The sequence below is a fragment of the Pristiophorus japonicus genome, chromosome 11 (genome assembly GCF_044704955.1).
Source record: "Pristiophorus japonicus isolate sPriJap1 chromosome 11, sPriJap1.hap1, whole genome shotgun sequence".
Classification (NCBI taxonomy): domain Eukaryota; kingdom Metazoa; phylum Chordata; class Chondrichthyes; family Pristiophoridae; genus Pristiophorus; species Pristiophorus japonicus.
The window spans coordinates 133,442,271-133,465,831 of record NC_091987.1 but is presented as its reverse complement, the minus strand read 5'-3'; the positions used below and the strand labels follow the sequence as shown (position 1 = coordinate 133,465,831).

The 23,561-nt window shown below is 44.1% G+C and overlaps 1 protein-coding gene across 2 annotated transcripts in view; it reads right to left on the bottom strand.

The window, feature by feature from the left end:
• nufip1 (nuclear FMR1 interacting protein 1) overlaps positions 1 to 23,549 on the bottom strand; it is a 45,352-nt gene extending 21,803 nt beyond the window's left edge. Inside the window, exons 1-3 of one of the 2 annotated variants that reach the window (XM_070894100.1) lie at positions 23,243 to 23,549; positions 15,070 to 15,173; positions 7,609 to 7,713 (exon numbers count right to left, since the gene is read on the bottom strand). In XM_070894100.1, the coding sequence (XP_070750201.1) occupies positions 7,609 to 7,713; positions 15,070 to 15,173; positions 23,243 to 23,462 (429 nt within the window). In that variant the 5' untranslated portion in view covers positions 23,463 to 23,549. The remainder of the gene's footprint in view (positions 1 to 7,608; positions 7,714 to 15,069; positions 15,174 to 23,242) is intronic. The other variant, XM_070894101.1, reaches the window with a different exon arrangement.
• Between the last annotated feature and the right edge of the window lie 12 nt (positions 23,550 to 23,561).

Sequence of the window (23,561 nt, the reverse complement as noted above, 5' to 3'; positions counted from 1 at the left end):
CGGCGATGGGACTCGTGGTGTTCAGCGCCCTCCCAGATACTCTTCCTCCACTTTGGGTGGTCGTGAGCCAGGGATTCCCAGGTGCTGGTGGGGATGTTGCACTTTATCAAGGAAGCTTTGAGGGTGCCCTAGAAGTGTTTCCTCTGCCTACTTGGGGCTCGCTTGCCGTGTCAAAGCTCCACATAGAGCGCTAGCTTTAAGAGTCTCATGTCGGGCATGCGGACGATGTGGCTCGTCCAACGGAGCTGATCGAGCGTGGTCAATGCTTCGATGCTGGCCTGAGCGAGAACATTGACGTTGGTGCTTCTACCCTACCAATGGATTTGCAGGATCTTGCAGAGGCAGCGCTGGTGGTACTTCTCCAGCATTTTGAGGTGTCTGCTGTATATAGTCTATGTCTCCCAGCCATATAGGAGGGTGGGTATCACTACTGCTCTGTAGACCACAACACCACCACCAAGTCACACACCTTCCTGCCTTGAACATATATCATCGTTCATTCATCGTCTCAGGATCAAAATCCTGTAATTCCCTACCTAACAGCACTGTAGCAGTACCTTCACCACACGGATTGCAGTGGTTCAAGGAAGGCAGCTCACCACCACTTTAACGACGCCCACATCCTGAAAATTAATAATTTTAAAAGAGGATGCATTTACACAACAGAAAAGATACACAAGCAAACTAAAGAGTTTTATGATTGTGGAAGAATTATCAGTAAGAACAAGCAAGTTAACAATAGTCAAACTGTAAGTCGTTGGGAGTACAATTGCTGAGATTGTATGCAAGTGTGAACAGAACTGATAACTTCTTTATAACCTGTGTCCTACTGAACAGGGAACTGTGTGGTTGGCTCAACAATGTTATGGCTAGGACTAAAGTGGCAGAGATCCCACGTTCACCTTCAGATCCAAGGTGTCACAGCCGGATTTCAACACAGACACATTTTTTTTAATATTGAGTCTGTTTTTCTCCATGTAGCTGGAAGAATGGGAGCACAAGGTCAGGGAGTGATCCACAATCCATTCCACAAGGCAACCAGTGCCACATTCTGCCACACAGTGAAAATACCAGTGTCAGGGCAGACTCATTGGCAGAGCTGGAGGGGGTGTAAAGCTGTGTAAAAGGAAACATGCAAGTGTCAAGTGTCAGCTGCAGAAAGTACCTTATTCCTCAAAAGAATCACCAGCTGGATAACCCTCAAAGTTGAAAAGCAATTTCTCAAAATCCAATTTAATTGAACAGAAACTCACAGCTCAGTTTAACATATTGGATACCTACAACAATCCTCCTGCTCTTCGCATGAGCATGTTTTACATGCGTAAGTAAAATCAATTGATTAAAACACGTTTTCCAAATCAATGTTTCACTTGCATGCTGACCTGCAGTTGGACTCCAGTTCTCTGCATTTAGCACCTCTTTCTAAAACCACTACATTTACATCAAGAGACATTTCCATTAACTGTGGCGAAAATATCTGGCCACCAGCAGCCTCTCTGCCTTCTCCCGCTAAGCTGTCTTCTTTTCCAGTGCACTTCATTGAAGCCTTCAGTTGCAGGGTGAGAAAGTTGGATCTCAAACCAGTGTCCCAAGCTTAAATAAGAGATTACAAAGTATGAAGGCAGAGTTGGCTAAAGTGGACTGGGGAAATAGATTAAAGTGTAAGACGGTTGATAAACAGTGGCGGACATTTGAGGAGCTATTTCATAACTCTCAACAAAAATATATTTCAGTGAGAAGGAAAGACTTTAAGAGAAGGGAGAACCATCTGTGGCTAACTAAGGAAGTAAAGTATGGCATACAAAGTGGCTAAGATTAGTGGGAGGCCACAGGATTGGGAAACTTTTAAAAACCAGCAAAGAACGACTAAAAAAATAATAATGGGCCAAATTTTGGCCATGACTTGCTCCAATTTTTTTTGGAGCAAGTTGGTTTTTCTGGCATAAGTAAAAAAAAAACATTTTCCCCCAATAAACTTGCTCCAGAGTAACTTAGTTAGGTACGATTTTTTTTTTAGTTCAGTTTTTTTTCCAAAAGGGGGCATTCCCAGACACTTACACCAGTTTTGGCCATTTATGCCATTTTGGCCAGCTAACACTTACATCAAATTGACTGAGGTCAGCGTATGTGGCCAACTCTGAGAAACGTTGCAGGCAGTTAAGAAATCGGCGCAGGTAAGTAAGTAAGGACATGCGCCCAAGCACCAAACATGCCAAATAAAAGTTAAAATAACTAAATAAAAATAAAAAACTGAGGTAAACAATTGATTAACAATTAAATATGTGAAGTAAATCCTACCTTGGGGCGAGGAAGGCAGAGGGTCGGCCTGTGCGGGGGGGCCATTCAGCATGGGATGGGAGCAGCCGGAAAAGACGCATCGGGAGGCTCAAGGGCAGGGGGGCAGGGGAAGGAGAGAGAGGTTGGGCTGCCTGAGAGCAGACGCTGCATCGGGAGGCTTGGGGGGGGGTGGGGGGGGAGGGAGAGGAACGGCTGGGCTCAGCGACATCGGGAGGGGGGGGGGGGAGGGAGAGAAGAGATTTCTATTAAGGCTCACACCTATTTCAAGCAGGAGTACTGGCTGTCCATTTCTAGGGCTGCTCAAAAATTGAATTGGGTAGGGTTCTGGCAGCAAGCAGCCAGTATTTTTAAACTCAAACAGGGCCACACAGCGATGCACTTCAAAAATGGCCGAGTGCCAAGTTTCGGCGCTACTGCGCATGCACAATCATCGGGGCCGACACCACTGCGCATGCGTAATGCTGCCGGCACTCGTTTCGGCGCAGGCCTGTAGCTCCGCCCCCCACTGATATATCTGCGCCATGCCAGAGCACTGGAGGCTCTGCAGAGCGGCCAGGATGGGGCCATTTTTTTGGGTGGGAGGGGGGGGGGGGGGGGTGCAGTTTATAGCGCACATCGTCAGTGCACAACGGGTCAGTGCGCCAAAAAAAACAGCATGGCCAAAATTGGGCCCAAAGAGAGGAAAGATAGATTGTGAGAGTAAACTAGCAAAAAATATAAAAACAGATAGAGTTTTTAAACAGGTATACAAAAAGGAAGAGAATGGCTAAAGTAAACGTTGGTCCCTTAGAAGATGAGACTGGAGAATTAATCATGGAGATGCCTCATAATAGGTTACAGCACAAGAGCTCATGGGGTTGAGGGCAATATATTAGCATGGATAGAGGATTGGCTAACTAACAGAAAACAGAGAGTCGGGATAAATGGGTCATTTTCCAGTTGACTAGTGGGGTGCCACAGAGATCGGTATATTAATGACTTGAATGAAGACCGAGGGTAATGTAGTCATGTTTGCTGATGATACAAAGATGAATGGGAAAGCAAGTTGTGAGGAGGACACAAAAAATCTGCAAAGGGATATAGACAGGCAAAGTGAGTGGGTAAACATTTGGCAGATGGAGTATAATATGGGAACATGTGAGGTTATCCACTTTGGCAGGAAAAAGAAAAATGCAAATTATTATTCAAATGGAGAAAGATTACAAAATGCTGCAGTACAGAGGGATCTGAGAGTGCATGTGCATGAAACACAAAAAATTAGTATCCAGTACAGCAAGTGATCAGGGAGGCCAATGGAATCTTGGCCTTTATTGCAAAGGGGGTGGAGTATAAAAGCAGGGAAGTCTTGCTACAGTTATACAGGGTATTGGTGAGGACACACCTGGAATACTGCGTGCAGTTTTGGTTTCCATATTTAAGAATGAGATATAGACAGTCTAAGTGAGTGGGTAAATATTTGGCAGATGGAGTATAAAATGGGAAAATGTGAGGTTATCCACTTTGACAGGAAAAATAAAAAAGCAAATTATTATTTAAATGGAGAGAGATTACAAAATGCTGCAGTACAGAGGGATCTGGGGGTCCTTGTGCATGAAACACAAAAAATTAATATCCAGCACAGCAAGTGATCAGGGAGGCCAATGGAATGTTGGCCTTTATTACAAAGGGGAAGGAGAATAAAGCAGACAAGTCCTGCTACAACTGTACCGGGTATTGGTGAGGCCACACCTTGAGTACTGTGTACAATTTTTGTTATGTATGTAAACCTGTAAATACCATGTCTAACCACCAGAGGGCTTATCCCCTGGAATACCAAGGGATCCCACAATCCCTTGGGAGCACCTGTATATAAGGCGGCCTCACAGGCTGGAGAGACACTCTGAGATCTGTAATAAAGGACTACGGTCACACCTTACTTTGAGCTTGCAGTATCTAGTCTGACTCTTTATTCAAGACATAACAATTTTGGTCTCCTTATTTAAGGAGGGATATACTTGCATTGGTGGCAGTTCAGAGAAAGTTCACAAGGTTGATTCCTGAGATGAAGGGGTTGACTTATGAAGACAGGTTGAGTAGGTTGGGCCTACAATCATTGATGTTTAGAAGAATGAGAGGTGATCCTATTGAAACATTTAAGATACTGAGGGAGCTCAACAAGGTAGATGCAGAGAGGATGTTTAGCCTCGTGGGGGAATCTAGAACTAGGGGGCATAGTTTCAGAATAAGCAGTCTCCCATTTAGAACTGAGATGAGGAGGAATTTCTTTTCTCAGAGGGTTGTAAATCTGTAGAATTCTCTGCCCCAGAGAGCTGTGGAGGCTGGGTCATTGAATAAATTTAAGGTGGAGATAGATAGATTTTTGAGCAGTAAGAGTGCGAAGGGTTATGGACAGCAGGCAGCAGGCAGGGAAGTGGAGCTGAGGTCAAGATCAGATCAACCATGATCTTATTGAATGGCGGAGCAGGCTCGAGGGGCCATACGGCCTACTCCTATTTCTCATGTTCTTATGTTCCTCCCATCACATATTTTCCAAAATATATTATTGTAACATTTTGGTGTAATCCTTTATGTCACTTTTAAAACACAGGCAAATTTATTTTTACATAGTTAGAATAAATCTAAGTATTGACACCACCTTGTCGACCAATGAGTTGGAGGCCGGGAAGGACTCCGAGCAAAAAGATTTTTTTGATTTTTTTTTTTTACAGCAGTCTATTAACTCAGCAAACAGTGTCTACTTAAACACTCTCTGGAACTACAGCAAACAGAACTCATGACCGTAACTACAGCCAAGTCTCCCGATAAAAGCAGGATTATTTCTCCAGCAAAATGCAGTGAGTGGGGGAAGAGTTACATAATACAAATTATGTCATAAAATCAATCCCAGTCATTTACAACAGTCCGATCTCCCGGTGTGATTGACCCAATCATCTCCATTCTGGCCAGGTCTTGTGGTATCACTAAATGCAGCCTTATCCTAACTTCGGCAAATGTATTCTACCACACCTGATAAGGACACACTACCCACATGAATAATTCCCAGGCCTCACTTCCATTTTTGCAGCAGACCACAAAGTAATATATTAAATTAATAAAAAGCAACTGAACAGCTTGAAGCTGGGTGTAAATGTAGTAAAGTTTAAACGTATTAAACAATGATTTTCACACTCAGCTTTCTCTCTTACAGATGCAAGCTTAAATTGCTGTGTGTCTTATCTCTCCCTCTTAATTGACTTGTCAATCGAACAAAGCCATGGCTCTCATCTGCAAAAATCAGCATTCATTTGCAGAACCCACAGAAATTAGCCTTAAAAGGACACAGATCTACGTTATATTTTACCTTTCAGCGTCCCTGTCCTTATAAACCAGTCCATCCACCAACTTACCACATGCAGCACCACGGAGAAATTCACTAATGATTATTCTGCCTTTGGGCAATCGTGTAAAACAGGCGATATCGGAACAGCCACCATCCATCCATCCGTGCAGCATGTCAGCTGGTTAGATTCAAGCCGGCAGCACAACTCCATTGCAGCCTCCCTGCCAAATCGAGCCCTGTGAAAGCAGTTCTCCTTTGGATATTCCCAGGTAGGCGTGCTTGGTGCTATACACGTGGCTATAATGGGTAAAGGCAGCTGCAAACAGTCTGCCTTTGACATCCCTCCTTTCATCCTCTTTTTTCAATCACCTCCAATAAACAAAAGAATAATTCCCTCATTGGAATTCCTGTTCGCAAAATTTTAATTGAAGCACGAGAATATCTTACTGCCAAAACTTCCGGAGAAAGAGAGAATCCAAGAAACACATACTGGAAAAATTCAGCTCTCACAAACCCAAAAGATAAATTTCACTTTCAGGTCTGTCAGTCTGTCTCTCACTGCTCATTTATGTGGGCAAAATTAATGCACAGCACATTCCCAGTGAGATAATCAGGAACTGCCACATGCACTTGTGCAACATGTGTGTTAGCACTGAAGTACAGGCCCCACACGTAGCACAATAGATTTCCAGCAAGGTAAATCGCTGCCCGAGTCTGCAACCAAGTGTCCATTGCATCACAGCACCATGGCGATTGGGAAATTTACCCTATATACAGATTCCTACATAATTTAAGTCAAAAGCAGTTAGGTGGCATGATCTGGTGACAAGAGACTGCTAACGACCTCAGAAAGAATCCAATTTAAAATATTTTACTATCCAGACGCAGATTATAAAAGTGAACAGACCAGATTGAGGGGAGTTCAGTGTACGAAATGGAAGCCTGCAATTTAACGCAAATAAACAGACTACGGAAGTACTTTTCGGCTATGTTTTATATACAGCAGCTGGGCATCCCTCTCCCCAAATAGCCTGAATGTAAGTGTACATATTAAAGACAATTTGTTACAACATACAACTAAAAGATAAAATGTGCAGCGCCTCAACCAAATTTGGACTTTTTAATGTATCCTATGAAGACCTTTCTATCGAACACTGAGAATATAGCACAAGGCTGCTTATCGTGGACTTGTCAGTGCAGATTTCATTGGTCTGACACATCTGAAGTAATTACTGAGAAAGTTTGTTCTAGTGCAAGCAAGAGCTATTTTTATAATTATAGTCACTAAACTGTGGAATATGCCGCGGTTTCAGAACTCCACAATTAATAATCTTCCAGCCCTCCCCAAATCAGTACATTCTGTCCGTCACAGTAATGTACACGTCAATAATAATATATATATTTTTATGTTTGCGAAGGGAAGTCTTCTCATTTCAGGCATCCAGCATCAGAGAATCGAGCACTCCCAGCGCAAGGTATTGCACAGCCAGATACAGAGTGAAGCATCCTGCACTCCAGGCCAACATCATGCTTCAGCCCCAACCTCAGAAGACCTCTCTTCCTGCACCATTTTCCACAACAACTATGCTAAAGCCAGTCAGAAAGACATTAGCAATTGATGCAGAATGAGGGACAATGTTGTGCTTTCGGCTTATGTCCACTCAGATCTCGATTGAAGTTGTCCAAATGGGATGCTTACAGCCAGCAGGCAGAGGATAGTTTCATCCTAACAACCTGGGCTGGGCTTGCACTCAAGCCCCTGGGGTTAAAGGCCAGCGTCTAACCCACCGTCCCGCATCCAGAATCGTGCCAGGGCAAATTGTAGAAGTGCGTTACTTTTAATGCCTCTGGTTCAGGCGGGTGCAGATTGTCTTACCTGGTCATTCCGACAACGCCCCCGCCCCCGCCCCCCCCCACCACCGCACCCTCTGAGAGTGCAATGTGCTGTACCGATACCTGTAGACACTTAGGACAACCTGGTGTACTCTTACTTGGATGTGCTGCGACATATGCTCGCTGTATTTCTCCTGTTCTTTGAATCCTCGGTCGCAGGTGTCGCAGTAGTGTGTAAACACCGGCTCCTTTTTCTTTTTCTGCTAATGGAAAGCAGACCAGAAAAACAAATTGGTTAAGTCGCTATCCCCATGTTAGAGTGGTGACGACAAACCACAACAGAGCGCTTCTGGGCTCAACTTCATGGTTCAGTTTTGTTTCCACAGCTGGGCAATGAAAATCATTATTGTAAAATTAAAACACCCTAGCAATGCAAAATAAAATTACACAAACAAGACAGAATTCTGAATCCTGTAACACTACAATTAGGTAGAGCAAAGTTATTTAATGCAACACACTAAAATATCTCTGAGGGAGAGATGATCACCTCACAATGTAGTTTCCCCATCTCATTTGCCTTCAAGCATCTGCCAATCTTGCTTCTTAACTGTCCACTAAGAGGCACAACAAACCTCCCTATTATATGAAAACTCGCTGGGGAGTTGCATCAGTTTTGCTCAGTTGGTAGTATTTGCCTATCTCAGAGTCAAATGGTTGTGTGGTCAAGCCCCACTCAAGCACTTGAACAAATAAATGAGACCAGCACTTCAGTGCAGGACTGAGAAATCTGCATGGTCACAGATGCCATTTCTCAGATGTTAAATGGAGATGCTTCTCTCTGCTCAAATAGATGTAAAAGATCCTGTTGCACTATTCGAAGAGGAGTTCTCCCAGTGTCCTGGCCAACATTACAACTTCTGCCAACAGCACCAAAAACATATTAGCTGCTCATTCACCTTATGTGATGTTTGTAGGACCTTGCTGTGCCCTAAAGCAGGAGTGCAGCCACAGAACCCAAGCACTCTAGGTTAATAGGCCCGGGGGCAGACCTACGGGAGAGCGAGAGGAGCGGCCGGAGATAATGGTGGGCCCAAGAGCCCAGAGCCAGGAAGGAGTGCGAGCGTCAGGGAGTGAGGTAAAAAAAACTAAAGTGACATCAGCACAAGGGAAGGAGCTGATTGGTGAGAAGCTGGGGAATGTTTTACTCTGTTCAGTTAGTTAACAGTCTATTAAATAGAGGCAAGGCAGGGCACCTCAGTGCCAAGGAATACACATCTTGTGCAATGTGGGAACTCCAAGACGTTTCCAGTGTCCTGGACAATTTGTGAAGGAAGTGTCGTCAGTTGGAGGAGCTCAAGCAGCAGCTGGTGTCACTGCGGTGCATCCGTGATTCTGAGAGCTACGTGAATAGCACGTTTCAAGAGTGTACAGGCACAGAGGGAATGGGTGAGCACCAGACAGACACGGAGCACCAGGCAGGTTGTGCAGGAGTCCCCCGAGTGCCTCTCACTCTCTAACCAGTATACTGGTGAGAGTAATGGTTTCTCTGGGGAGTATAGCCAGAGCCAAGTCCGTGCACCATGAGTGGCTCAGCTGTACAGGGGTGGGGAGGGAGGGGGGAGGGGAGGGGGGAGGAGAAAAGGAAAAGGAAGATTGGGAAAGCAATCGTGATGGGGATTCAATAGTTCGGGGAACAGATAAGTTGTTTCTGTGGCCACAGGCATGATTCCAGGATACTATGTTGTCTCCCTGATGCAAGTCAAGGATATCACTGAGCGGTTGCAGCACATTCCGAGGAGGGAGGGTGAACAGTCAGAAGTCGTGGTCCATATCTGTATCAATGATAGGTAGAAAGAGGGATGAGGTCCTGCAGGCAGATTTTGGGGAGCTAGGAAAGAGATTAAAAAGCAGGACCTCAAAAGGTAATAATCTCCAGATTACTCCCAGTGCCACGAGCGAGTGGGTATAGAAATAGGAGGAAAGAGCAGATGAATGCGTGGCTGGAAAGATGGTGCAGGAGGGAGGGCTTTAGATTCCTGGGATATTGGGACTGGTTCTGGGAGGTGGGACCAGGCCAGCTGGGTTGCATCTCCACAAAGCCGGGACCAATATCCTCCCGGGGAGGTTTGCTACTGCTGTTGGCGAGGGTTTAAACTAATTTAGCCAGGAGGTGGGCATCAGGATGCATCATTAGAAGGGAGAAACAATGTGCACAAAGGATTGGGAGAGAGAGAAACCACTGGAGTAAGAAATAGTATGGTATTAGGTGGGCTCAGACGAAGAAAGAATACAAGGTCTAAGATAGGTTTACAGTGCAGATGTGTAAACGTACGAAACATGGTAAATAACATTAAAAACATAAGAAATAGGAACAGGAGTAGGCCATACGGCCTCTCGAGCCTGCTCCGCCATTCAATAAGATCATGGCTGATCTGATCATGGACTCAGCTCCAGTTCCCTGCCCGCTCTCCATAACCCCTTATCCCCTAATCGGTTAAGAAACTGTCTATTTCTGTCTTAAATTTATTCAATGTCCCAGCTTCCACAGCTCTCGGATGCAGTGAATGCCACAGATTTACAACCCTCAGAGAAGAAATTTCTCCTCATCTCGGTTTTAAATGGGCGGCCCCTTATTCTAAGATCATGCCCTCTAGTTCTAGTCTCCCCTATCAGTGGAAACATCCTCTCTGCATCCACCTTGTCAAGCCTCCTCATAATCTTATACGATTCGATAAAATTACCTCTCATTCTTCTGAATTCCAATGAGTAGAGGCCCAACCTACTTAACCTTTCCTCATAAGTCAACCCCTTCATCCCCGGAATCAACCTTGTGAGCCTTCTCTGAATTGTCTCCAAAGCAAATATATCCTTTCGTAAATATGGAAACCAAAACTGCATGCAGTATTCCAGGTGTGGCCTCACCAATAGCTTATATAGCTGTAGAAAGACTTCCCTGCTTTTATACTCCATCCCCTTTGCAATAAAGGCCAAAATACTATTGGCCTTCCTGATCACTTGCTGTACCTGAATACTATCCTTTTGCGTTTCATGCATAAGTACCCCCAGGTCCCGCTGTACTGCAGCACTTTGCAATCTTTCTCCATTTAAATAATAACTTGCTCTTTGATTTTTTTCTGCCAAAGTGCATGACCTCACACATTCCAACATTATACTCCATCTGCCAAATTTTTGCCCACTCACTTAGCCTGGCTATGTCCTTTTGTAGATTTTTTGTGTCCTCCTCACACATTGCTTTTCCTCCCATCTTTGTATCGTCAGCAAACTTGGCTATGTTACACTCTGTCCCTTCTTCCAAGTCGTTAATATAGACTGTAAATAGTTGGGTCCCAGCACTGATCCCTAAGGCACCTCACAAGTTACTGGTTGCCAACCAGAGAATGAACCATTTATCCCAACTCTCTGTTTTCTGTTAGTTAGCCAATCCTCTATCCATGCTAATATATTACCCCCAACCCCATGAACTTTTATCTTGTGCAGTATTCTGGAAGTCCAAATACACCACATCCACTGGTTCCCCTTTATCCACCCTGTTCGTTACATCCTCAAAGCACCCCAGCAAATTTGTCAAATATGACTTCCCCTTCATAAACCCATGCTGACTCTGCCTGACCGAATTTTGCTTTTCCAAATGACCTGCTACGGCTTCTTTAATAATGGACTTCAATATTTTCCCAACCACAGATGTTAGGCTAGCTGGTCTATAGTTTCCTGCTTTTTGTTTGCCTGCAATCTGCTGGGACCTCCCCAGAATCCAGGGAATTTTGGTAAATTACAACCAATGCATCCACAATCCCTGCCGCTACTTCTCTTAAGATTCTAGGATGCAAGCCATCAAGTCCAAGGGATTTATCTGCTTTTAGTCCCATTATCTTTGAGTACCACCTCCTTAGGTGATTGTGATTGTGTTAAGTTCCTCCCCCCCCACCACCCGTAGCCCCTTGACTATCCACTGTTGAGATATTATTAGTGTCCTCCACTGTAAAGACTGATACAAAATATCTGTTCAGAGTTTCTGCCATCTCCATTTTCCCCATTATTAATTCCCCGGTCTCGTCCTCTAAGGGACCAACATTTACTTTCGCCACTCTTTTCCTTTTTATATACCTATAGAAACTCTTGCTATCAGTTTTTATATTTTGTGCTGGTTTACTTTCATAGTCTATCTTCCCTTTTTTAAATCATTTTTTTAAGTCGTTCTTTGCTGGCTTACAAATAAGGTTGGTCAGCTGCAGGCACAAATAGCCACATGGGAATATGATGTCGCTTCGATAATGGAGACCTGGCTCTAATAAGGGCAGGATTGGGTACTAAATATTCCTGGATATAAGGTGTTCAGGAAAGATAGGGAAGGAAAGAAAGGAGATGGAGTGGCAGTATTGATTAAGGAAAATATTACAGTGCTGGAGAGAGATGATGTCCTGGAGGGGTCAAGGACAGAATCTATTTGGTTAGAGTTAGGAAACAATAGAGGTGCAATTACACTACTAGGTGTATTCTATAGGTCGCCAACTAGTGGTAAGGATATAGAGGAGGGAAATTACAGGAGATGCAAGAACTATAGAGTAGTAATAATGGGGTACTTCAGTATCCTAATATAGACTGGGATAGTAATAGTGTAAAGGGCAGAGAGGGGGAAGAATTTCTGAAGTGTGTTCAAGAGAATTTTCTTGATCAGTGCATTTCCAGCCCAATGAGGAGGGAGGCATTGCTGGATCTGTTTCTGGGGAATGAGGTGGGTCAAGTGGAGCAAGTGTCAGTAGGGGAACAGTGATCATAGTGTCATAAGGTTTAGATTAGCTATGAAAAAGAACAGGGAGCAATCTAGAGTAAAATACTTAATTGGAGGAACGCCAATTTCAGTTGGGTTGAGAATTGATCTGGCCCAGAAAATTGAAATCAAAGATTGGCAGGCAAAACTGTAATTCAACAATGGGCTGCCTTTAAAGAGATGGTTCGGGTACATTCCCATGAGGGGGTAAGGTAGGGCAACCAATGTCAGAACTCCCTGGATGACGAAAGAGATAAAGAGCAAGATGAAGCAGAAAAAGGAGAGACTGGATCGACTGGGCCTGTATTCACTAGAGTTTAGATGAATGAGGAGATCTCATAGAAACATATAAAATTCTGACGGGACTGGACAGGTTAGACGCAGGAAGAATGTTCCCGATGTTGGGGAAGTCCAGAACCAGGGATTACAGTCTAAGGATAAGGGGTAAGCCAATTAGGACCGAGATGAGGAGAAACTCCTTCACTCAGAGAATTGTTAATCTGTGGAATTCTCTACCACAGAGAGTTGTTGAGGCCAGTTTGTTAGATATATTCAAAAGGGAGTTAGATATGGCCCTTATGGCTAAAGGGATCAAGGGATATGGAGAGAAAGCAGGAAAGGGGTACTGAGGGAATGATCAGCCATGATCTTATTGAATGGCCTACTCCTGCACCTATTTTCTATGTTTCTATGTATGACAGATGTCAGGTTGAGAATACAAGTGAGACCCAGGCTGAATATAAAAAGTTCAGAGGAGAACTGAAAATGGAAGTAAGAGGAACAAAGAGAGAGAGTACGAGAATAGATTGGCAGCGAACATAAAAAGGAATCCAAAAGTCTTCTATAGGCATACAAGTAGTAAACAGGTAGTAAAAGCAGGGTTGGGGCCTTTTAGGGACCAAAAAGGAGATCTACGCAGGGAAGCAGAGGGCATGGCTGAGTTACTAAATTAGTACTTTGCATCTGTCTTTATCAAGGAATAAAATGCTGCCAAAGTAATAGTGAAAGAGGAGGTAGATTTGATACTAGATGGGATAAAATATGATAAAGAGGGGGCACTAGAAAGACTGGCTGTTATTAAGTAGATAAGTCACCAGGACTGGATGGGGTGCATCCTAAGATGCTGAGGGAGGTAAATGGTAGAAATTACAGGAGGTACTGGCCATAATCTTCCAATCCTCCTTAAAGGGATGGTGCCAGAGAACTGGAGAATTTCAAATGTTAGACCCGTGTTCAAAAAAGGGTGCAAGGATAAACCCAGCAACTACAGGCCAGTCAGTTTAACCTCAGTAGTGGGGAAGCTTTTAGAAACAATAATCTGAGACAAATTTAACAGTCACTTGGACAAGTGTGGATTAATTAAGGAAAGCCAGCACGGATTTGTTAAAGGGAAATTGTGTTTAACTAACTTGATTGAGTTTTTTTGATAAGGTAACAGAAAGGGTTGATGTGGACAATGCGGTTGATGTGGTGTACATGGACTTCCAAAAGGCATTTAATAAAGTGCCACATAATAGGCTTGCCAACAAAATTGAAGCCCATGGAATAAAAGGGACAGTGGCAGCATGGATATGAAATTAGCTAATAGACAGGAAATAGAGAGGTGAACAGTTGTTTTTTAGACTGGAGGAAGGTAACACAGTGGTGTTCCCCAGGGGTCGGTACTATGACCACTGCTTTTCTTGATATATATGAATTACTTGGACTTGGGAGTACAGGACACAATGAGGAGGATAGTGATAGACTTCAAGAGGGCATAGACAGGCTGGTGGAATGGGTGGACACATGGCAGATGAAATTTTATGCAGAAAAGTGAGAAGTGATACATTTTGGCAGAGAGAATGAAGCGAGGCAATATAAACTAAAGGGGACAATTCTAAAGGGGGTACATGAGGAGAGAGACTTGGGCGTAAATATGCACAAATCATTGAAGGTGGGATACAGGATCCTGGGCTTCATAAATAGAGGGAGAGAGTACAAAAACAAGGGAGTTATGATGAACCCTTATAAAACACTGGTCCGATCTCAACTGGGAGTATTATGTCCAATTCTGGGCACTGCACTTTAGGAAGGATGTGAAGGCCTTAGAGAGGGTGCAGAAAAGATTTACAAGCGTAGTTCCAGGGATGAGGGACTTCAGTTACATGGACTGACTAGAGAAGCTGGGGTTGTTCTCCTCAGAGCAGTGTAGGTTGAGAGGAGATTTGATAGAGGTGTTCAAAATCATGAGGGGTTTAGACAGAGTAGATAGAGAGAAACTGTTCCCATTGGCGGAAGGGTCAAGAACCAGAGGACACAGATTTAAAGGTGATTGTCAAAAGAACCAAAGGCGACACGAGGAAACACTTTTTTTTTTAAACGCAGTGCGTGGTTAGGATCTGGAATTTACTGGCTGAAAGGGTGGTGGAGGCAGACTCAATCGTGGCTTTCAAAAGGGAATTGGCTAAGTACCTGAAGGAAACAAATTTGCAGGGCTACGGGAATGGGCGGGGGAGTGGGACAAGCTGAAGTGCTCTTGGAGAGCCGGCACGGGCTCGATGGGCCAAATGGCCTCCTTCAGGGCTGTAACCATTCTATGATTCTATTGGCTGTCACGTTAGCCTACATAGCAACATTGACTGCACTTCAAAAGTAATTAATTGGCTGTGAAGCACTTTGGGACATCCTGAGGATGTGAAAAGCACTATATAAATGCAAGTTCTTCCTTACTTGGCCAATAGGGTGGGCTCCTGGACAACTCCAAACACCCCGTTATTTAATACAGATGGCCTATCCAAACTGAATATGCTGCAGGCAGCAGCAGAGTTGAAATGTGGGATATCAACATTACCTTGCGTTTTCTGGAGTCATATTGGTTGGTGTTTGGAGACCACTGGGTAGATGCTTGCTGGTTTGGCCACTTTTGGTTAAACTGGTCGTGGTTACCTGGTTTAACTGACAGATAAGTTGGGGGGAAAAAAAGATAGTTAGGCCCCTATATTAGACATTAAAACAGCTTTACCAAAGTAAAGTCAACTGCCAACCATAGTAACAGATTATTCAATGAAGGAATTGGTAAATAGGATCGACTGTACCCGTCAGAGTGGAAGGCATCAAATTATTGGAGGCTCAATCAAATATACTTTGAATCTTAAAATAGGTATTCCCACACTCAGAAGCAGATCTGCTATGACCTGAGGCTGGCATTTACATCTGGTCAGCCGGAGTGTATCCAAACCATGTTTCCCCCACGCGCATTGTAACTCCATTCCACAGCTTATGTATGACACAGAGACTTGCAGGGCGACAGGCGTATTATTAGCACACCAATCTGGTTGGGGTTGCGGGGGGTTTGGGTGCAACTTGACAGAGTTGTTCACTTAGTGACGATGTTTCATAATTTCTGTACAGACACACTAGGGCTGTAAATCATTCACCCTTTAGAATATTTACAATGATTATGATGGCAGTTTAAAATGAGCCAAAAATTACACCCTGGAGCATTGTCTGATAGATTCTGAAATATTCTGGATTAGTTTCTTGGAGCAATCCATAATGACTCCCATGTACACATTCTCCTAACACTTAAGTGGTTTGGAAACAGTGAGGAAGTGTTATATACTGCCACACTTCTGGTGTAACATAAAATGGATTACATATTAAAACAAGTGACAAATTGCTCCAATTGGACGCTTCAGCTATGGTGCCAGTTAAACAGTGATCTATACATGCAGTTCCTGTTTACAGCCTTTTCACATCATTCACACCATGTCAATCACGCTCACCGCATCCAACACGTCACCAGCAAGAAATGTATTTTCAAAGAAATATAATTTAGAGACACGTGCAGATGGCATTGCTCACGGTGACTCAGAAGAGTGAGACGGGGAAAGTGTGACAGAAAGAAGAATACGTGCAAGAAGAGTGCTCTATACACAAGGGGCCCAAGTTTCCACAAGAAAAAAAACGGGCGCCCCTCCGAGCAGGGCGCCCATTTTTCGCGCCTAAAACGGCGCCTAAAAAAATCCTCGGTATTCTCCACCGACTTACAGGTCCTGTGGCACTCGGTGCAGCCGGCACGAGCTGTGGGGGTGGGCGGAGCCAGGTCCCTGCGCTGAAAACAGTGCCGGGACCTCTGCACATGCGCGCTACAGTCGGCACGCAAGTGCCATAGCTCCAGGCGCCGAACTGTGTGGGAGGGGCCTGAAGCACGCAGCCCCTAGTCCTGGCCCAATGGCCTCACTGGGGCTGCGTGAATGAGGCTCCTCCCACGGCCAGCTCCTGCTCCCCGCCCGACCAGACCCGACACTCGCTCCCCCCCCCCCCCCCCACCGACCAGACCCGACTCGACACCCGCTCCCCCACCCCCGCCCCGAGACCCGCTCTCGCCCCCCCGCCCCGACACCCGAGACCCGCTCCCCCCCGCCCCGACTGAGACCCGATCCCCCCCCCCTCCGACCGAGACCCGATCCCCCCCCCCCGCCCCGACCCGACACCCGCTCCCCCCCCCGCTCCTGTTCCCCGACCCCCCCCCCCCCCTCTCTCTTCCCTCCCTCTCCTGCTCAGCGGCACGAACGGCTGCAGAATTCTCCCTGGCTGAAGCACTTTCACACAGGTAGGAAGATGGTTTATTTAATCTTTTCTTGGCTTATAAATGTTTATTCAGGTTGGATTTATTTGTATAATATTTGTATAAGTATAAATAGGATTTATTGTCAAATTTAATGAGTTCCCTTCCCCCCCAACCTCGTTCTGGACGCCTAATTTGTAACCTACGCCTGATTTTTTAATGTGTAGAACAGGTTTTTTCAGTTCTACAAAAATCTTCACTGGCTCCATTCTACTTTAGTTTGGAGTACATTTTCACTGTGGAAACTTTCAAATCAGGCGTCAGTGGCCAGACACGCCCCCTTTTGAAGAAAAAATTCTGTTCTAAACTAGAACTGCGGAAAAAAAAAATGTGGAGAATTGCGATTTCTAAAATAGTCCGTTCTCCACCAGTTGCTCCTAAAAATCAGGCGCGAATCATGTGGAAACTTGGGCCCAAGATATTTACTTTATTATTGGTAGATCTCCCTTGGCGTTGCTCACAGTGCATCAGAGGATACATAATTTTGCAATAAAAGTGTTATACAGTATGATGGGTAAAATATTACAAGAACTAAATGTGTTTCTTACAGGAAGTAGACACGATATGAAAGTCATTTAAAGTATCATATATACTATACACATGGTATTATGAAGAACAAATAACTGCCGAACCAGTAACTGTAAGAAGCAATTTAATCCAAAGGTTGTGTTAATATTTAGAAACAATTCATTCAAACTTCCCCCTTCCTTTCTAATAATCCAGCAACTAATGGCAAAGCAAAAACAAATGAGATTAATTACAATTTAAAGTTAACCAGCATTAAACAAACATTTCCTAAATTCAGGGTCTGAAGGATTTCAAAGCCGTGAGACTCCAATTGCTTGCCCATATTTAAAGCACTGGTTTGTGCAGAGGTGACCATTGAGTGTGACCAGGCAGTGTGCATCAGTTGACTCAAAGCCTTCTACAAACAGTGGGAGCCACAATGGATTAAATGCCTTTTTAAGTCAGTTTTATTTACTATTATTCAAATTATTTAATTCTGGTGTTATTTTGGATAGGCTGTCCATTCACCCATTAGTGGTGTGCTCCTGCTATGGGAGGAGAGAAAAGGGGAGCCTGTATAAATTTCAGTCTAAACAAGAGACATTTACAGCTCACTGCCAGCATACAAACTCCATCTTGCAGATTGAGTGACTCAAGTCTGAATGTAAACAGCTACTTAATTGCAACACTGATGCAGCACTTACTCACACCAGGTGCACAGATCGGTGGATCTCCTGGCTCAGGTCCACGAGGGAAACTGTGTGACTGCTTGCCCATGTTTAGTTCTATAAGTGCCTAGTTGACCTTGTAATTCAATCACCTAGTGTCCACTAGTTCACCTTAAGGTTTCCATGATCAGTAGACCTCGTAGGATATTTTTACAGAAAATAATTTACGATTGGTCACTGAAATTTACTGACGCACACTTTTTGGACAGGCCACCTGCTATTTATCCTCAATGCCCTCTTCAGTAGCAGGAGAGCTGTTTGAAGTTATCCTGGTGATATTTGGCTTTGCAATCGACTTGTGCAAAAGATACAAAAGCGAAGACGAAATGCTAAACCTGGACAAATATATTCCCTCAACGTACTGGACATAATTTCAATTGCAACCTAACTAAAGATTTGTACAGGTTTAGCATTACCTCTTTGCTTTTGTACTCAATGCCCTCATTTATAAAACCTAGGATCCAAACTGTATTTTTTTTTTAAAAACAGTTATCAATTTATTCTCCCACTTTGTATCTAATCCCCAAGACTCTCTGTTCCTCTACTCCCTTTAAAGTTTTAGCATTTAGTCTGTATAAGAACATAAGAATTAGGAACAGGAGTAGGCCATCTAGCCCCTCGAGCCTGCTCCGCCATTCAAAAAGATCATGGCTGATCTGGCCGTGGACTCAGCTCCACTTACCTGCCCGCTCCCCATAACCCTTAATTCCCTTATTGGTTAAAAATCTATCTGTGATTTGAATACATTCAATGAGCTAGCCTCAACTGCTTCCTTGGGCAGAGAATTCCACAGATTCACAACCCTCTGGGAGAAGAAATTCCTTCTCAACTCGGTTTTAAATTGGCTCCCCCATATTTTGAGGCTGTGCCCCCTAGTTCTAGTCTCCCCAACCAGTGGAAACAACCTCTCTGCCTCCATCTTGTCTATCCCCTTCATTATTTTAAATGTTTCTATAAGATCACCCCTCATCCTTCTGAACTCCAACAAGTAAAGACCCAGTCTACTCAATCTATCATCATAAGGTAACCTCCTCATCTCTGGAATCAGCCTAGTGAATCGTCTCTGTACCCCCTCCAAAGCTAGTATATCCTTCCTTAAGTAAGGTGACCAAAACTGCACGCAGTACTCCAGGTACGGCCTCACCAATACCCTGTATAGTTGCAGCAGGACCTCCCTGCTTTTGTACTCCATCCCTCTCGCAATGAAGGCCAACATTCCATTCGCCTTCCTGATTACCTGCTGCACCTGCAAACTAACTTTTTGGGATTCATGCACAAGGACCCTTCCCTTTTATAGGGGGCACCGGAGAAATTGTGATTTTAGTGCCCAAAAAAAAAAAGCAAAAAAAAAAACAAAAAACACAAAAAAAAAACAAAAAAAAAGGAAAAAAGGGCCTTGTAAATGTCTGGTGTGTCACCCAGGTCGGGTGGCACAGTTTAATGTTTATGTTTTGCAGGTAGACTCTAAAAGAGTTTCATGCACAAGGACACTGGGGAAAATTGTGATTCTAGTGCCCAAAAAAAAAACCAAAAAAAGAAAAACACAAAAAAAAAAGGGGGGGAAAAAAAAAGGGCCTTGTAAATGTCTGGAGTGTCACCCAGGTCGGGTGGCACCGTTTAATGTTTTATGTTTTCGCAGGTAAACTCAAAAGAGTTTCATGCACAAGGACGAGAGGTGGGCACCGGAGGGACTGGAGTGCATCATCACGCCCGGCAACCAAATTTTAATTTGATTTTACGTTTTTTAAGTTTAATTTGTTTTAATTGCCGGTGCTTTTAGTGTCCCCCCTCTCCTTTTATAGGGGGCACTGGAAAAAAGAAAAATTTGATTTTAGTGCCCAAAAAAAAACCACCAAAAAAAAAAAAAACCCCCCAAAAAAAAGGGCCTTGTAAATGTCTTGTGTGTGTCATCCAGGTCGGGTGGCACGGATACATGTTTTATGTTTTCGCAGGTAAACTCAAAAGAGTTTCATGCACAAGGACACTGGGGAAAATTGTGATTCTAGTGCCCAAAAAAAAAAACAAAAAAAGAAAAACACAAAAAAAAAAGGGGGGGAAAAAAAAAGGGCCTTGTAAATGTCTGGAGTGTCACCCAGGTCGGGTGGCACCGTTTAATGTTTTATGTTTTCGCAGGTAAACTCAAAAGAGTTTCATGCACAAGGACGAGAGGTGGGCACCGGAGGGACTGGAGTGCATCATCACGCCCGGCAACCAAATTTTAATTTGATTTTACGTGTTAAAGTTTAATTTGTTTTAATTGCCGGTGCTTTTAGTGTCCCCCTCTCCTTTTATAGGGGGCACTGGAAAAAGAAAAAATTTGATTTTAGTGCCCCAAAAAAAAAAACACAAAAAAACCCCCCCAAAAAAAAAGGGCCTTGTAAATGTCTTGTGTGTGTCATCCAGGTCGGGTGGCACGGATACATGTTTTATGTTTTGCAGGTTAACTCAAAAGAGTTTCATGCACAAGGACGAGAGGTGGGCACCGAAGGGACTGGAGTGCATCATCACGCCCGGCAACCAAATTTTAATTTGATTTTACGTTTTAAAGTTTAATTTGTTTTAATTGCCGGTGCTTTTAGTGTCCCCCTCCCCTTTTATAGGGGGCACTGGGGAAAAATTGTGATTTTAGTGCCCCAAAAAAAAAAGAAAAACACAAAAAAAAAAGGGGGGGAAAAAAGGGCCTTGTAAATGTCTGGAGTGTCACCCAGGTCGGGTGGCACCGTTTAATGTTTTATGTTTTGCAGGTGAACTCCAAAAAGAGTTTCATGCACAAGGACACTGGGGAAAATTGTGATCCTAGTGCCCAAAAAAAAAACCAAAAAAAGAAAAACACACAAAAAAAAAAGGGGGGGGGAAAAAAAAGGGCCTTGTAAATGTCTGGAGTGTCACCCAGGTCGGGTGGCACCGTTTAATGTTTTATGTTTTCGCAGGTAAACTCAAAAGAGTTTCATGCACAAGGACGAGAGGTGGGCACCGGAGGGACTGGAGTGCATCATCACGCCCGGCAACCAAATTTTAATTTGATTTTACGTTTTAAAGTTTAATTTGTTTTAATTGTCGGTGCTTTTAGTGTCCCCCTCCCCTTTTATAGGGGGCACTGGAAAAAATTTGATTTTAGTGCCCAAAAAAAAACAAAAAAAAACAAAAACACAAAAAAAAACCAAAAAAAGGAAAAAAAGGGCCTTGTAAATGTCTGGTGTGTCACCCAGGTCGGGTGGCACAGTTTAATGTTTTATGTTTTGCAGGTGAACTCCAAAAAGAGTTTCATGCACAAGGACGAGAGGTGGGCACCGGAGGGACTGGAGTGCATCATCACGCCCGGCAACCAAATTTTAATTTGATTTTACGTTTTAAAGTTTAATTTGTTTTAATTGCCGGTGCTTTTAGTGTCCCCCTCTCCTTTTATAGCGGGCACTGGAAAAAGGAAAAAATTTGATTTTAGTGCCCCAAAAAAAAAGGAAAAAAAGGGCCTTGTAAATGTCTGGTGTGTCATCCAGGTCGGGGGGCACGGATTAATGTCTATTTTTTTCAGGTAAACTCCAAGAGTTTCATGCACAAGGACCCCCAGGTCCCTCTGCACCGCAGCATGTTGTAATTTCTCCCCATTCAAATAATATTCTCTTTTACTGTTTTTTTTTCCCCCCAAGGTGGATGACCTCACATTTTCCGACATTGTATTCCATCTTCCAAACCTTAGCCCATTCGCTTAACCTATCTAAATCTCTTTGCAGCCTCTCAGTGTCCTCGACACAACCTGCTTTCCCACTAATCTTTGTGTCATCTGCAAATTTTGTTACACTACACTCTATTCCCCTCTTCCAGGTCATCTATGTATATTGTAAACAGTTGTGGTCCCAGCACCGATCCCTGTGGCACACCACTAACCACCGATTTCCAACCCGAAAAGGACCCATTTATCCCGACTCTCTGCTTTCTGTTAGCCAGCCAATTCTCGATCCATGCTAATACATTTCCTCTGACTTCGCATACCTTTATCTTCTGCAGTAACCTTTTGTGTGGCACCTTATCGAATGCTTTTTGGAAATCTAAATAGACCACATCCATCGGTACACCTCTATCCACCATGCTCGTTACATCCTCAAAGAATTCCAGCAAATTAGTTAAACATGATTTGCCCTTCATGAATCCATTTTGCGTCTGCTTGATTGCACTATTCCTATCTAGATGTTCCGCTATTTCTTCCTTAATGATAGCTTCAAGCATTTTCCGCAACACAGATGTTAAACTAACCGGCCTATAGTTACCTGCCTTTTGTCTGCCCCCTTTTTTTAAACAGAGGCGTTACATTAGTTGTTTTCCAATCTACTGGTACCTCCCCAGAGTCCAGAGAATTTTGGTAGATTATAACAAATTCATCTGCTATCTGCTATGTTCTCTCGATTCTTCCTCCACAAAATGCATCACTTCAGGTGCCTTAGCATTAAAATTTCATGACATTGCTTTGTCCCAATATACAAACTTGGTCTCCTTACAGTCCTCTTCAGTAAACCATACTTCCTAATTTTATGTTGCCTGGAAAATAATATTGTGTCCCCTATAGTGAAGTCTAGATCATTTATATACAAAGAGCAAATAGTCCCAATAATGACTCCTGGAGGACACCACTGTTTACATCCCTCCAGTCTAAGACAACCAGTAACTATTTACTATCCTTCAGTCAACTTCTTATCCATGCCGTCACATCCCCTTTAATATCATGCCTTCGTTTCATCTACAAGCTTGTGGCACGTTATCAAAATTGGTACACACATCAGCTGCATTCCCTTTATCAATGCACCTTTATTTCTTCAAAGAACTCAACCAAAATTGTCAAAAACAGCTTTCTTTTTACAGATCGACGCTGGTTGTCTTTAATTAACCCATGACTTTCTGAATGAGTGGTCATTTCATCCCGTATTATGTCCTCCACGAATACTGCACATCTGACTGATCCTGGTTTATCCCTTTAATGAACAGAGCTGTGGCACTGGCAACTCTCTATAGATATATAGCTGCAGCACATTGAAGGTCTTGCATATAGGCTGCAGGTCCTGTGAGTGTCACGCTTGCTTCTTGAGCAACGCCGCGGAAGATCTACAGGGACAGGGTTCGCATGTCACTCTCTCTCTCTAACTCTGGCTCCGACGGTTTTACTTTACCCTGAAACTGGCTGCTGTGATAGGCGTTTCGCCAGGATGAGTGACGCCGCCCGGCCGCCACTCCCCAGGGCGGCCCGCACTGGGCCCCGGCCGCCCCTCCGTCCCAAGCGGGCTGCTGCTGCTGATGCCACGCCGCAGGCGGCGGCGAGAAAACCGGAGGCCGCAGCAACCCGGCCGGAGAGTTGAAAACGGGCGGCGGATAAGAGCCGAACTGGTTCATTCCGCCGGCCCTGCCAACCGTTCACCATGTGGCGGCGCTTCCTTCACTCCGTCACTCCTCGTGCTCCTTCACAACCCCGAGGTCCTCCAAGCGCCGGAC